General features: G+C 38.7%; 1 protein-coding gene across 2 annotated transcripts in view; it reads right to left on the bottom strand.

The window, feature by feature from the left end:
- lats2 (large tumor suppressor kinase 2) overlaps positions 1–14,858 on the bottom strand; it is a 58,994-nt gene extending 44,136 nt beyond the window's left edge. The window contains exons 1-3 of one of the 2 annotated variants that reach the window (XM_059964212.1): positions 14,731–14,858; positions 14,200–14,428; positions 6,115–6,635 (exon numbers count right to left, since the gene is read on the bottom strand). In XM_059964212.1, the coding sequence (XP_059820195.1) occupies positions 6,115–6,453 (339 nt within the window). In that variant the 5' untranslated portion in view covers positions 6,454–6,635; positions 14,200–14,428; positions 14,731–14,858. The remainder of the gene's footprint in view (positions 1–6,114; positions 6,636–14,199; positions 14,429–14,730) is intronic. The other variant, XM_059964213.1, reaches the window with a different exon arrangement.
- Positions 14,859–16,050: the final 1,192 nt, after the last annotated feature.

Genomic DNA, 16,050 nt, shown 5'->3' with positions numbered 1-16,050 from the left:
GCCAGAATCATTTCTGTGCCAGGTATTCCTCCATCTGCAGAATTTCATAAAACTTCACACTAACTTCACCAACCACATAAATGTGTTCTACTCAAAGATTTTGTGAACATGTGTCTGAAAACAGCCACCACACATGAAAGGAAGTCCTTCCAAGGATGTTCCCAAGAATTGAGAGGTTATATTTTAGAGGAAATGGCTGAACAGGCTAGATTCTTTTCTCTACAAAAGCAGAATGAAAGAATGGTGAGAAAATCTCAGAAGATTTTGATGCAGTGAGTCCAGGAGTTTGGAAGTACAAGAGAGACCAACTATAGAGTAATTGGTAAATTGGTTTATTATTGTCACATGTACAGACAGACATACTTCATTGATCCTGAGGGAAATTGGGTTTCGTTACAGCCGCACCAACTAAGAATAGTGAAGAAATATAGCAATATAAAACCATAAATAATTAAATAATAAGTTAATCATGCCAAGTGGAAATAAGTCCAGGACCAGCCTATTGGCTCAGGATGTCTGACACTCCGAAGCAGGAGTTGTAAAGTTTGATGGCCACAGGTAGGAATGACTTCCTAGGACACTCAGTGTTACATCTTGGTGGAATGAGTCTCTGGCTGAACGTACTCCTGTGCCTAACCAGTACATTATGGAGTGGATGGGAGTCGTTGTCCAAGATGGCATGCAACTTGGACAGCATCCTCTTTTCAGACACCACCGTCAGAGAGTCCAGTTCCACCCCCACAACAACACTGGCCTTACGAATGAGTTTGTTGATTCTGTTGGTGTCTGCTACCCTCAGCCTACTGCCCCAGCACACAACAGCAAACATGATAGCACTGGCCACCACAGCCTCGTAGAACATCCTCAGCATCGTCCGGCAGATGTTAAAGGACCTCAGTCTCCTCAGGAAATAGTGACAGCTCTGACCCTTCTTGTAGACAGTCTCAGTGTTCTTTGACCAGTCCAGTTTATTGTCCATTCATATCCCCAGGTATTTGTAATCCTCCACTATGTCCACACTGACCCCTGTACTGAGGTACAGCCATACAGAATTGTAAATTCATTACAACAATGCACTGAGGTAGGTCAAGATAAATGATAACTAGGTGCAGAATAAGCAGCAGAGAAAGTGCAGTGCAGGTAGACCATAAGATGAAAGGTCACAACAAGTCAGATTGGGAGGTCAAGAACCCATTTTATCATACTAGGGAACCATTCAATAGTTTTATAACATAGATGACCTTGAGCGTGGCAGTAGGTGCTTTTAGGCTTTTGTATTTTCAGGAGGGGGGGGGGGCAAAGAGAATGTTCCATGTGGGTGAGACCTTTAATTATGCTAGCTGCTTTAGCAGTCAATGAGAAGTCTAGGCCAAGCCCAAAAGCATTAAAAAGTTAATAATACAATGGATTCCGATTAATTGGGGCAGGCTCTTATTTAGGCCAACTCAAAGGACAAAGAACTGATTGAGAAAATAACTGAGATTCCCTTTGTTTATTTTGGACACATTGCCCCTTCACTGGGACAGGACATTATTGCTGAACTGTATCTAGCTCACCTCAGTGGCCATTAGGCACCACACTTTTCTTCAAGCAAAGAGTTCTAAAAAACTGTCAGTTGCATGTGTTTGTTTTCAAAAAGCAGCGACTTTTTGTCACTGATGGGTGGCCGGAAATAAACGCAAGACAATTCAGAACTGTTTTGCTCACTGCAGTTTAGGCTTGGAGGCGTCAGAAACAGCCAGGAGTGAAAAGGAAACCATTTCACTACTTCAACAAGTTAGGAACTATGAAGAACTTGCAGGTATTGCAAGTATTGACATCCCCCACCCCTGGCATGCCCTCTCCATCACCTGACTCACACTCCTTCCATGGCACTTCATCCTCGCCATTCCCAACATCCTCTGCTCCCACCAGATTTATAAACGCACTCCCCCTCACACAAACACACACTATATATACACACACATCTCTAAGACATTTGCACAGTATGAATATTGTACTAATATGAACCAGAGGTGATTTTTTTTCTTTACATTTTATTAAGCTTTTAGATTACTTAGTTTAAGTTTTCTTACATTAAACATTTTTCTTCCATAAAAGCACGGATGAAGCTCTTATCAATAAATTAAACAAGGCATAAAGCCTTTGAAAGATGATGGAATGAAGGAGAAACAAATATCTTTAATGTTAAATCCTCAACCAATAACAAAATGTGGAATGCAATCAATGAAAAAAATGTACTGATAACACAGAAAGGATTCCTGAACCCATGACTGGCTCAATGATAAGGAACTTTTGAGTTCTCCAATAGATAAAATTTTTCAGTCAGTGTTGACTAAGAGTAAGAAATCAAGTGCTCACATCAGAGACAACGCATGATTGTGGGCCCAGGCATGCACGCATTTTGCAATCAAATGGTCAGGACATACCATAGTGTCATGCCAATTGATGACAGACAACATCTTGCTTAATGACATTATCCAACTCAGTAGTACTTAGCAAATGTATTTTGTTGAAAGAAATTAAGTTTTCAAATAGCTCCTTGTAACACTCCTAGCTCTCTAAAGCTTAGGCAGTAAATGACTGTCTGACATTATACTAACCTATTCAGACCAGAAACATCAAGATTTAGTCCAGTCAGTGGTGAGTTAGTTACTCATCAGATATTCTCTTGGGGCACCATCCTTCCCACATCAGGAATAAGAAAATAAAACCAATACAGGCCTCAGTGATATAAACATACAAAGATGAAAGGAAAGCTAAATAGAGGTAAAACTCTAAATAATCTACGCTCCAGCTATTTGAAAATTCTATCAGCTTGGCACCTGGTTCAATGGGTGCTAACTCCCTAACTACATTTTACAAACTTGTGCCCCGGTTCCTACCCTCCTGTGAAGCTCACCTGGTTCTTTCTCCCACTTGCTCTTGAAACTGACGCAGCATTTCCTCTGCTCTCTTTAAACTAACCAGGTTCACTGGAAAACATATTATGTTACTGAGGTAAAATGAAAACACTTTTGAACTGAGTATTCACATGGCACCCATGTGTGCCAATAGCTTCACTTTGGAGAATTGCTAAAACTGTTTTGAACAGAAACTTGCATGTAGATAGTCTATCTGTATGTCCTATGAATGCATGGTGGCGCAGTACCACACGCGGTGTTGCTGCTGCTTCAGTTCCAGTAACCTGGCTTGATCCCGATCAACAGATGCTCAAAAGATATACTGGTTGGTAGGTTACTTGGTCAATGTAAACTGCCCCTAGTGTGCTGGTGAATGGTTGAATCTGAGGAAAGATAATGGGAATATTAAGAAAAATTACAGTAGGAGTAGTGTAGATGGTCGATGCAGATTCAGTGGGCCAAAGGGACGTTCCTGTGCCATATAACTCTCCGCCAGTCTAACTTGTTTTAACCTGATTCATTCCTGATTGCCTGCTTATCCTAGCTCTAAATTTTTCTATGTTTAATAAACCCATATGTTAAAGATTTATTGATATCTTACCATTTTCTTTTCTTCCAGCAGAAGAGACTAAGTTCTCACTTTCCTGATAAACTCTATCGACTGCACCTTACACTCACTCACTAAGCCTGGCTAAACATTTACAGATTGCACCTTCCTTATTCTTCACTTTCCATTCTTGCTCTGATCACTGTTGGGCAAACATTTACCCAGGTCTTCTGATCTAATAGATACAAGTTACAAATTACCAAGGCTGGGTTCTTTTAGTCACTTTCTGGTAGCAGCCTACCTGCCTGAGAAAGACTATTTATTCCTACTCTGCTCTACTCTGTAAACAATCCTTTCTCCACACTAGATTGAAGCCCAATACTTATGTAACATTATTAAACTCTTTTAAAATCCACATACACAAGTACAACATCCTGGCCTGCTGACTACATTCTCAATTTCTCATACACTGTTTCCCTTTCATAAAACCAGACTGATTCTGCCGAATCTTATTGCAATTTTCTAAAAGACCTACTACCACATCCTTAATTACAGATTCTGGCAGTTTCCTGACAAACGATTTTAATTTATCAATTTTTCATATTTTGCGTTACTGGCAAGGCAAGGGCATTCACTGTCCATTCCAAATTGTGCTTAAAATGGTTGTGGGTCACCAGCTTGAATTGCGGTAGACTTCTGGTGGAGGTATTCTCACAGTGCCATTACACAACAAGTTCCGTAACATAGACCCAGGGACAAAGGAACAACAATCTTTCCAAGTCAACATGATATACACTTGGAATCTGCAAATGCTGTTATTCCCAACTGCTGTGGTCCTTTGTGTGGTGAAGACCCCAGGTTTGAGAGGCGCTATGAAATTAACCAATTAACTATAGTCAATTCATACACAATATGAACCAGTACCGCTGGATACTGATATTGTAGGGAATGAGCATTTGCGGTAGGAGAGGGATGATCAATCACATGGACTGTTTTGCCAGCAGTGGTCAAAGAGCCACGGAGTCAAACTGCACAAAAAGAGCCCCTTTGTTATAATTTATCTAGTGCAAGTTGCTTATATGATGCTATGTGCCTGTGATGATGATACAAGTAAGTTTTCATTGCACCTGCGCAGACGACAGTAAACTCAACTTCAAACTGACCAAGATGTCTGTGTTAGTCATGTCTGCTCGCACTTGTCTCATCTCTCTTTCTATCTGTGCAAGTCCACGTAAAGATCCAGCTCAGAGTCACAGAAGCAGGTCTTTTGGCTTACCAAATCCTTGCTGACCATCATCACCCATTTACAATAAACCTGCATTAATTCTATTCTCTCCACTTTCACTCTGATTACATTATTTACCTGTTAGGGGCAATTTACAGTGGCCAATTTACCTGTAACCTGCATGTCTTTAGGAAATAACAGGCAGGATAGACAAAGGAGAGTCAGTGGGTGCTTTTATTTACAATCTCAGAAAGGCCTTTGACAAGGTGCTGCACGTAAAGCTGCTAAACAAGAGCCCATGGTATTACAGGAAAGATATTAGCATGGACAGAAAATAGGCTGACTGGCAGGAGACAAAGTGGGAAAAAGTGATCTGGATGATAGTATTAATGGCCTTGGTCCAGGTTTGAGGACAATACAAAGGTACATGGAGGGGCAGGCAGTCTTGAGGAAACGGAGTCTGCAGAAGAACTCGGACTGATTAGGAGAATGTGCAAATAAGCAGCAAGGGGAAAACAGTGCAGGGAAGTGTATGGTCATGCACTTCATAGAAGGAATAAAGGTGTCGACTGCTTTCTAAATGGGGAGTGAATTCAGAAATCCGAGATGCAAAGGGACTTGAGAGTCCTTGTGCAGGATTCCCTAAATTTAATTTACAGGTTAAACTGGTAACATTCATTTCAAGAGGACTAAAATATAAAAGCAAGGGTGCATTGCTGTGGCTTTATAAGGCATTGATTAGACCACATTTCAGCAGTTTTGGGCACTCATCAAAGAAAGGATGAGCTGGCATTAGAGAGATTCCAGAACAGCCTCACAAGAATGATCCCAGGAATGAAATGCTTAACATATGAGGAGCACTTGAGGGCCCTGGACCTGTTTAGAAGAATGAGGGGGGACTTCATTGAAGAAGGTTGAAAAGAATGAGGTTGAAAAGGAAAATAAATCAGCATGATTGAATGGTGGAGTACACTCAATAGGCCTAACTCTGCTCCAATGTCACAAGTGAGAAGAAACCAGAGTACTCAGAAGAGAGAGACATTGATGTAGAGTGAATGGATAAACTCTATGTAGTACCCAAAGTCAGGATTGAACCCTGGTTTCTGGCACTATGAGACAGTGCCTCGACCTGCCAACCCAAATGACCTTTCGTTTCTCATTATATGCACCAACTACAATGAAAATGGATTTTAAAAAAATAACTGTACAATGGCTTCAGACATTTCACCACCATTATTTCCTCCTACTTCTACCTCAGTCATTCACTTTTGTCATTATTATTTACTGGTATCCAGTTGTACCCTCTTCATTACAATTGAATGTGCAGGTAGCTTGCATGGAAATTACAAGCCAATACACTTTGTTTCCCAGTGGCAGTGAAAGCTTAACATTTTACAAATTAGCGGCATATGGCAAAACGTACTATCAGTGAGACGTACCTGTTCACAACCAGCATTCACTAATTCTTGAAGCATCTGCCTGTTTACTTCAACGCTGATGGATGAACCTGACTCATTTGCAAATGGCATCAGGGAGTTTCTGATTTCCCGGAGAGCTTTCTGATAAGGGCCAAATTTTGGGACGGGTCGCATCTGCTGCTGTCTGGTGGCATCTTTTCCAACAGTGACTTTCGGGTCAAGTTGGGTTTCATTGTTAGAGCCAACATTCCAGCCCTGGCTTGAAGATTTAGGAGGTTGCTTCAACCCCTCCCGAATTTCCTGTAGTCTTTGGCGGCTGTTTCCAACATACGAAGTGGCTGGAAATGTCTTTGGCCTCATCACCAAAACAACTTGTGCTTTTCATAAATAAACTCTCTATGGACAATGCAGATTTTGAGGAAGTTGTATCAGTCTGCTGTAATCAATATATTTATACTTCCTCTCTTGATAGTCACTCGTGGTCCTTTGATTTATTTTCAACAGAAAGATTATGTCAGCTTCATTCCCATGACCACCCTGAGCTGAAATATAGAAGAAGAGTTAATAAGACAGTTATAATTACAAAAAGCAAAATTCTCTAACCAGTTACTTGATTGAAATATATAATGAACACACTTTCTCCTTTACATATGTGTTTGCAAGTATGTGCACATTTGTGGATGAATGGTTATAAAAAGGTTGCAAAATCCAACATACAGAGTATATTTTCAAATAAAATGTGAATATATATTACTTTTCAAAAACTGCTAAGAATATCCTATACTCCAATATCCAAATAGCTTCTTAACCTCTTGTTAATAAAGCAGTTTACCCAGGTCTTAATATTTTCCCTCTCTTTCCTATTCTTGCAGAAGTACCAGACTCATGTTGGGAAAATGTTGAATAGTTCTCTGGGGGGTGTTCTTTTTTAAATGGACCCAGCAATGGGGTAGACCACATGATGATGATAGGCATCACAGCTAGGCTTCACCTCGTCTTTGCTAAGTGACGAAGAGTACAATTTCCAGCAGGGTAATCTGCTTGGCAATGAGAAGAATTCTGATTGGTTTTTATCTCCTTTCTAGCCAAGAGTGTTGAGCCCCCTATACTGTGCTATTTCTGAGAGAAAAAAAAGCTATTCAGAAAGCAGTACTTGATACTTATGAATTCAGCCCTTTCTGACATCAATACCAATTCTTTTTATTTAGAGGGTAGGTTGGTTTAATTGATAGCTGCTTGAGTCAACACCCACAATGGACTTGCACGTGTACTCCTGACACTTGTCACATTGTAATAGTGACTCAATACGGTATTTTTTAGGCAGCCCTCAAGAATGACATTTTTTAAAATCCATTCCAGTGGTGGATTTAAGGTACATAGCAAATAAGAGTACTGCCACGAGAGAGGCAGAGATGTTTAATGTGGTGGCTTGTTTAGAATGTTCTTTTGTTTCTTGTGTTTTCTCATAGGACCCACAAGTAACTCTCAGCACCTTTCTTAACTTTTAAGGCAATGGGACAAGGATCCCAATAGATTCAGAAGAATATTAATTTACACACACACACACACCTTGGACAACAAATTCAAGGTACTTTTTCTGACCTTCTGGGAAACTCTTGACATCTTGAGCTCTGAACAGATGACAAGCTTCAGGCAGTTTAACGTGCAAATAGTGTGAGTCTAATCATAACTTCAATGATGGAGATATTGGCCTGGAGAGGAAGCTGATGTTAATTCTGACAATGAATTAGACAGCTCTTCAGGCATAGCCTTGGGAGTCACTTCTCCTCTACTTTGAGGTGCTTTCTGCTGGTGGTCCATGTCTCTAAAGAGCATAGATCATTGCTGCTCAGTAGAGCATCAACGTCATGCTGGTTTGAGTTTTGATCTTTGAATACTCCCCCTCCACCCCCGAAGCCAAAGGCTGGGCAGATACTCTAGACGTGGTGATGTTTCATTGAGATGCGTCTCCAAGATATAAAAAGTGCTCCATATTTTCTAAGATATACAGTGCGTCCCAGTTACTGGGGGCAGCCCCTTATTTGTGACAACTCTTAAAGAACAAAAACTAATTGAGAAAATAGCTGGGACTCCCTTTATTTGGGACACTATGCTGCTTAATTGGGACTGCGACTGTTGTCAAACAGAGTCTAACTAGCGTCAGTCACGTACACTGGCGAGGCCGTCAGACACTACACTGTGCTTAAAGCAAACAGTTTTTAAATAGCGTCAGATGTGTGTGTTTGTGTTCAAAAAAGCAGTTGGCAAGAAATAAGCAGCAAGACAATTCAGAACTATTTTGCTTACAGTGGTTTTAAGCATTGAGGCTTGGAGATGCCAGAAACAGCTGGGAGTAAAAAATAGAACAATTTCACTACTTTAACAAGTTAGGAACTACAAAGAATTTGAAGCATTGACAATCATCTTGAACATTAAGATGAAAAATGAAGATTTGGAGCATGTAATGATTGACAGTTTTGTATAAAGGCAATCCATTATCAGCAGTGATTTTGTACATTTACAGTTAAAAGTACATGACACAGATGAGTTCTTCCAGCAAGAAGTATTAGGAACTAATACTGATTTATAGTTCTGCAGTAGTATTGGTAGTGTTCTAGTTTGTTCTATATTTTATTTAAATACATAATTTGTTCCTCAGTTTGTCTTTTTTTATACCTTTTCAAACTATTTCCATGAAAATTTGGGTAACTGGGGCAGCTGCTTAACTGGACCAAAATGTACTGGTCCCAATGTGTCCCAATTATCTGAAATCCACTGTAGCTGAGATTATTTATGGGTTAGTGTTGTGCAATAGGATATGTTAGAATCAGACTCAGGTTTATTATGTGATATGAAGCATTGACAATCATGCATGTGATATGAAATTTGTTAACTTAGCAGCAGTTCAATGCAATGCATAATCTAGCAAAGAGAGAAAGAAAATAAAACAATCATAAACAACTAAATCAATTACGTATATTGAATAAATTATTAAAATAGTGCAAAAACGACCTTCATTTTATGGAAGAGCAATGCAAGGCCCATACTCTTACATAACTATCTGTTAAATCTCAGGTCGCCTCTTTCTCTCCAAACTCAGCTTTCAGGTGCCTGTTTTGAGTGATACACTTTGGAACTTATTGATGGTACTGTACCAATGCCAACCACATCTATCCTGTACTGTGGAATTCCTATCATCTACCTTCAGGTAGGCTAGAGTAGTAGTTAATTTTTTCAAATACTCCTTTACACAAGATACAATGTCACTCTTAAAAAAATATACAGAGTGCTCACTTTATTAGGTACATCCACCCGTTAATGCAAATCCTCATGCAGCAACTCAATGTTATAAAAGAATGCAGACATGGTCAAGAGGTTCAGTTGTTCAAACGAAACATCAGAATGAGGAAGAGATGTGACCTAAATGATTGTTAGTGCCAGATGGGGTGGTCTGAGCATCCTGGGATTTTCACACACAACAATCTCTAGAGGTTGCACAGAATGGTGTGAGAAACAAAAGAAAAAACATTTAGTGAGAGGTAGTTCTGTGGGGGCAAATGCCTGGGTCAGAGAATGACCAGACTGGTTCAAGCTGACAGGAAGGTGACAGTAACTCAAATAATCCCATGTTACAACAGTGGTGTGCAGAAGGCATCTCTGAATGCACGACATGTTGAACCCCAAAGTGGATGGGCTACAGCGCCATAAGACCATGAATATACACTCCTGTGCCTAACAAAGTGGCCATTCTATACATGTAACAAAAGCCAAGCTAAAAGAAATTCAATAACTCTTCAAATCTGAAATTTAACAATTATTTTGAAGTTGAGCTATTTGTCTGAAAATGCAGAGATGAACAGTAATTGCCCATTACAATTCTATTACTAAGAGAATATATCACATACCCAGAGTCAAAACGCCCTCTAAAATATCCTTTTATCTCCTATTCAACACAACACACACAAAATGCTGGAAGAACTCAACAAGTCAGGCAGCAACTATGGAAATGAATAAACAGTGAATGTGTCAGGCCGAGACCCTTCTTCAGGACTGAAAAGGAAGGGAGAATACCCCTGAATTAAAAAGGTGGGAGGGGGGAAAGCGAGAGAAGCATAGCTGGAAGTTACATGGCTGAAAAGTCAGAGGGCAGCAGAGATCACTGAGAGGGAGCAGTGAGAGAGGGTCTCACTGAATTCCCATTGAAGAGAAGATTTAAAATTCTTCAGGGTTGACTTATTCCCCAGATTTTGTTGCCATCTCAGTAGATCAAGTTTTCAAATTTAATTGAGGGGAATATCTTGAAACTTAGTCTCTCTGTTTTACTGGTGTCATAACATACTCCACACTAATTTGGTACCATATATATTTTTAAATTTGTTGATTAATCAGCACATCACACTGATTAATGCATTCTAATAAAATAATTCTTCCTGGAGTTACAGCGCAGCTTTAATGCCTCATATACTCTTCAGAGACCAAGACAGAACCATTTAGAATCATGTGAATATTTATAGGGAAAGAAAGAGGAAGCTCCCCTACATTCAGAGAGTGCCAGGTATACTGTGATTGGCCAATGGAAACAATATTTGCTTGTTCTAGCCCAAGCAGACAATGTCAGTTATTTCCTTTCTTTGAAATGGCTGCACCAAAAAAAAAATCACCATAATTAGAAGAGCCAAATTTTACCATTTTGAAATGCAAAGTTATGGATCTTTATCCTCTGGATTAGACCAATGCCATTAACAGTATAATCTACAACTTCAAAAAGATACTGAGAAAAAATATCAATAAAACCAAACAATAATATTATACAATAAGAGAGGAAAGTGAAGGGGCATCTTGTGCTGTAGGATCATAGATCAATAAATTAAATAGCAATTATTTTACAGAATGCGTGAAGAGATGATCAATATCCAGCTGAGCACCACTCAATTAATTGTCTCTTTCAAGCAAATCAAGTTAGTTTTGTATTTTTTTGGGCCGGGGGTGGGGGAGGGCTTTTAAGCAACCTCAGAATTGAAATTAATTGTCCATCTATTTATTTTAGGATGCTTAAAATATAACAATATTATACATGAGCACTATTTTGCAATAAGTACTTCGCAGAAAAAAATGTGAACTACGCAGTTTATAACAAGCTGAGGCAAGTTATAGTGATATTCTTTTCTTTTATCCATGAATTGGTTTAATCAGTAGCGTCAATTAAAGGGAGGAGACTTAACTTGCCATGACTTGCACAGGAAAATGAACAAATTTGTAACACTTAATAATTAAAAGCATTTACATCCCTCAAGTACAAAGGCTTACTAATTGTTTCAAGACTTTGATATACATTTTGCAGTAGGTTTTGACTACAAAAGGGTAATAATAGTTTTAATGTAGTTACAACAAAGACAGCAGTTAACTCTTTACAATGTAACCGTAATAAGAAACATGGGGCACATTGTGTATAATTGGCACCTTTAATTCTTGAAAGACAAATATTATAAAAACATTAAAATTATTTCAGCTGTTACATCTTCCTTATAATTTTGAGCAAGTTTATTACCACATTTTTCTTACAGGCTTTTTTCTTAGTGGCTATTGTATTTTAAGTGTGCCTAGCTGGAGGAATTTTATATCATTAGGCAATAAGCAAGAGATACTGATGCCTTATCTACCTTCTGGACCACTTATTATCTAGAGAATATACATCCCTGTTGCAAAGCAATAGCTCCGCATTTGCTGAGTTCAGCATTATTAGACACTCTCACTTATTTGGCAGGAGAACAATCGTTAATAAATGTCCAATACTTTCTGTATCATACTACAAAAGGCAGCTTTTCTGAAAGAGAATAAACTACTCCCTGTCAATTAGACATTTAACTACTTAAATGTATGCAGAATACAGCATTCAAGAAGTAATGAAACAACTTGTTAGTAATTTAAGATTTAAAAAAACATGGCACATGATATGACAGTTCTCAGAATCCATAGGACCTAGTTGAAATATCTATATTCTCCAGGATTCTACAACTTTTTAAAATCAACTAATAAGACTAAGACAAAGTACTTTGAAAATTGGTTTTATTAACCTAAAACAAAATATACTTCAGCTAACATTTTAATTATCACCACACCATGTTAATATTGGTACTGTTTTAGAGATGAAAACTTTCATACCTGTATTGTACAAACATCTTCTGTCACAGTAACCTGCACTGCTCTAATTTAACCTGTTATTCTTCTGTGTACAGTTACATTACCTCTTTTCTACAGGTATGGTTAAAATTACATTTTTGAAAATTGTGAAAACATTTATTGATTAACTGCTAGCACCCCATGTAATATTTCAAAATAATTTAAAGATTGTTGGAAATCAGATACATGTATTTAGCTTAATGAGACATATAACCACATTCAAATGTTTCCTGCTAAAAGGAGAAAATTCCACCAGTGTAGAGATTTTTAAAAAAGAGGGAATTACTTTGAGGTTGAAATCCAGTGATAGTTAATTGGTAAAACTTTGAAGCTTTTTCAAGTAAAAAGTGATTGCTGTTTTTCAGGTGTTGATAGTACCAACCAAAATGGGATTCAGTAAGGTTTTGCATTACATTGTGTGTATACACTGGGAAACGTAATGCACTTATTTGTTTTTATATATATAGTAAACTAAAACATTGATTAGCAGAAATGTGTTACAAATTAACTCTAATTTGGATTATAATTTGTTTGTGCATTGTTGCGATGAGAAACAAATGCACTACACATTTTAAAGTCTAAGATATGCATCAAATACAGCACAAGAATGACGACTGATATCAACGGCTGATATTATCAATATATTGTCAATGTGAGAACAGAAGGACCAGATCTGAACCATTCAGTCCTACAGGCTCCTCCATTTCATTACACCATGGATGATCTTCTCCGGCAACTAAACCTTTTTGCATTACCCTTGTGTCTTCATTCCCATTCAAAAATCTATCAACCCCTGGTCAGGTGACCTTTTGGGCTCATTACTAACTTCTGAACTTGGGAGTTCAACACTTTTATATCATGATACTGATACTCTGATTTACCCCTCCTTTAGAACTTTAATTTTAAATGCAAAATTTGTGTAGGTTTTCTCATGTTTTTAAATTTTGTTTCCCTGTATTCCGCCTTGAATACATCTTTAAATGTATTACATCTTGAAATTTTACTAAGTCACTCTAAAATGTCACCCACCCACCAGAAATATTGACATACCAACTGAGCTTTTCCAACATCTTTTCACAGATTTTTCCAGCTAGTTCCCTCTAGTTATTCCAGTTAGTTTTCCCACCAGAAAATCTGAATAAATTTTATTCACTACTCATTTAAGTCATTGTTAAGATTGTAAATAATTCAGACCAAGCACTTATCTTTCTAACACTTTGCCAGCATTCCAACTGGCAAAAGAGCCCAGTATTTTGCTTAATAGCCAATCCAATGATGGGCACTATATCTATCTCGCAAGTCCTAACCTCCATGAAGTCGAACAAATTAGTTAAACAGCATGACTTCAATAAAATTAGATTCTAGAATTTTCTCTAAAAGTGATAGGTCGATTGCCCCCCATATCCTTGTTTCCTTTTTATTCCTCCTCCCCACTATGTGCGAAAGTTAGCAGAATATAGCATTAACAAAGAACCCGATTATTCTAGTAATCGACGAATAGATTATTCGAAAGTAGCTTATCGACAATTTTACTCATCTGATAACTTTACCCTTCGCTTTTGATTGCACTTGATATTTTATACCGGACGTCTAGAATTACCGATGACAAGCTTCCGAAAGCATGCAAGCTTCAGAATTGCCTACATTGCGGCCCCGATTCCGCGGACGTCAGTGGCTACTCGAAGCTGTCATCGGAGGGTCTTTGGCTGGCCTCAAAAATGTTCTGAAATTGTTATCATGTTTCAAACGGACACGCGAACTCTCCCAAAGTGGGATCTATCCTCGAACTGGTCAAGGTTTACGAAGACTGCGAAACGGGTTTACTTCACGGTACATTTAAGATCGCAGTCAAAAAGAAACTGCTTCAAATAATCGGAGTGTTTTTTTAACGTGACAGGAGAAGAAGAGATTTAAACAATACATTACCATCAAAAATATCTTCCGTAGTTAATTACACGTTAAGATCACAAATCGTCTCCCCAAGACTGTCCCCAATTTAATGGGATAAATACAGGCAATTTGGAGTCAGCGCAGTTTCTCTTTTTTTTACACGAAGTTATGCGGCTCAGAGCCAATGGAACGCACCTCGGCCCGAGCAACCACATTCCATAGCAGGGAGAAAATACATTCAATCTACCAGCGACACCATGTTGTGCTGTGGGAATAGAGAAAAAAGAAGTCCCCATTTACCAACATTATCATTAAAAATTACTATAAAGTCGCATAAATCTGGTTAATCTTAAACAATGACAAATTATTAAGAAACGTCAGCTGTAATCCTATAAAAAGCTCAGGACAGCACTCAACTCAGATTAGTTTCACTATTAAATTTTAAGAAATTTAAACACGTAGGCCGGACAATTTGATATGTATAAAATATTTAAATATGATCAATCTAATCGTACAATTGAACTGCTTTGAGAGCTACTGCGTTAAGTTTGAAGTTTAATTACTTACTTGATGTTACTGCCTTTCCTACCCCTGAGCTCCTTGCTTGTAATAATTTCCTCCGGACCGTGCGCTTCAGGGAGAGCCGGGGGAGCCGATCGCCGCTCGCTCGCACAATGTGGGCCGGAGCTCGCAAAGCACCTGATTGACAGCCGCCTTCCACATTGTTTTCATTCCATTCGGATCACGTGGCTGCGCTCACGCGGAGCGGCCGGCATACCAGCAGGGGGCGGGGCCCCGCGCCGCTGAAATGCCCTCGGTGTCCCGGTGCCCCTCCAAAACCTGCGCCTTTCTGGCGCCCGCTTTTTAATCGCATATCTTGACTTGTTTGTCTCTTCTCATTCTCCAAAGAAAACATTTCCCCAGTTGCACTTAAACTCTGAAAATTACCGAACTAATGATGCAATAAGAATTCAGGGAAACCAATAATCTAGTGACTTCTCTTCAAGAAAATACTGTAGGTGTTTCAAAATAACAGTATAGTTTCTGGTTTTAGCAAATGAGGTACAACATTCTTGAGGCTTAATTCCACAGGTAGGCATATGGCGCTCTTCTATACTGAATTTTCACATACAGAGAGCGATACTACTATTCTTCAAAGGGATTCAGACCTGCCATCCGTGTATGTTAAATCCCTTATTTGATATTGAAAATACCTAAGAGAAAAACAATCACGCCCAAAGTAAGTGATTAATATGTGTGTTTTACCTTAGGACAAATTATCTTTTACGTCAACAAATGCCCTTCTAAATCCGGTCCAAACTGATTGTGCTTATCGCTTTGAAGGGAAAGTGATACATCCTCTTGCCCCTTTCATCATGCAAACTCCTACTGCAGTTTCCCTTGAAATCGTCCCACTCCTCTGATATGGAACAGTTTGCTTTGAAATGAATTCATGTTGTTTGGAGTTCTGATGTGTGTCGTCAGAAATGCCTTTATCACACATTTGTTTTTAGTCTGAAGTAGGGTTCATTATTGGTTTACTATCACTCTTAGCTGTTTTTGTCACTGTTGTGCTGTGTCTGTCTTCTTTTGACTGCGGTCGCTAGCCTTAATCTTTTTGCACTTATATTGGTTCCATCTGTCCATCATTCCTCCTTCTACCAGTCTCTGTCTCTACCCTCATGCCTCTCTTCTGTTCTCCCAGCCAATTTGAATAGCATATTTAAAATAAAATTCTTACCTTTCCATCTACCACGTACCAGCCTTTGTCTCAAACTGCAAAATTAGTTATCTAACAATCTTTCTTCCATTAAGATTTTTTTCCTATTAGTGTTTGTGAGTCAAGAACTAGTATCAGTCGACCATTTCACTTTTGGTAGGTTTCAA

Source organism: Hypanus sabinus, chromosome 3 (genome assembly GCF_030144855.1).
Source record: "Hypanus sabinus isolate sHypSab1 chromosome 3, sHypSab1.hap1, whole genome shotgun sequence".
In the NCBI taxonomy this organism is placed as follows: Eukaryota; Metazoa; Chordata; class Chondrichthyes; order Myliobatiformes; family Dasyatidae; genus Hypanus; species Hypanus sabinus.
This window is presented reverse-complemented; position numbering and strand designations above follow the sequence as displayed.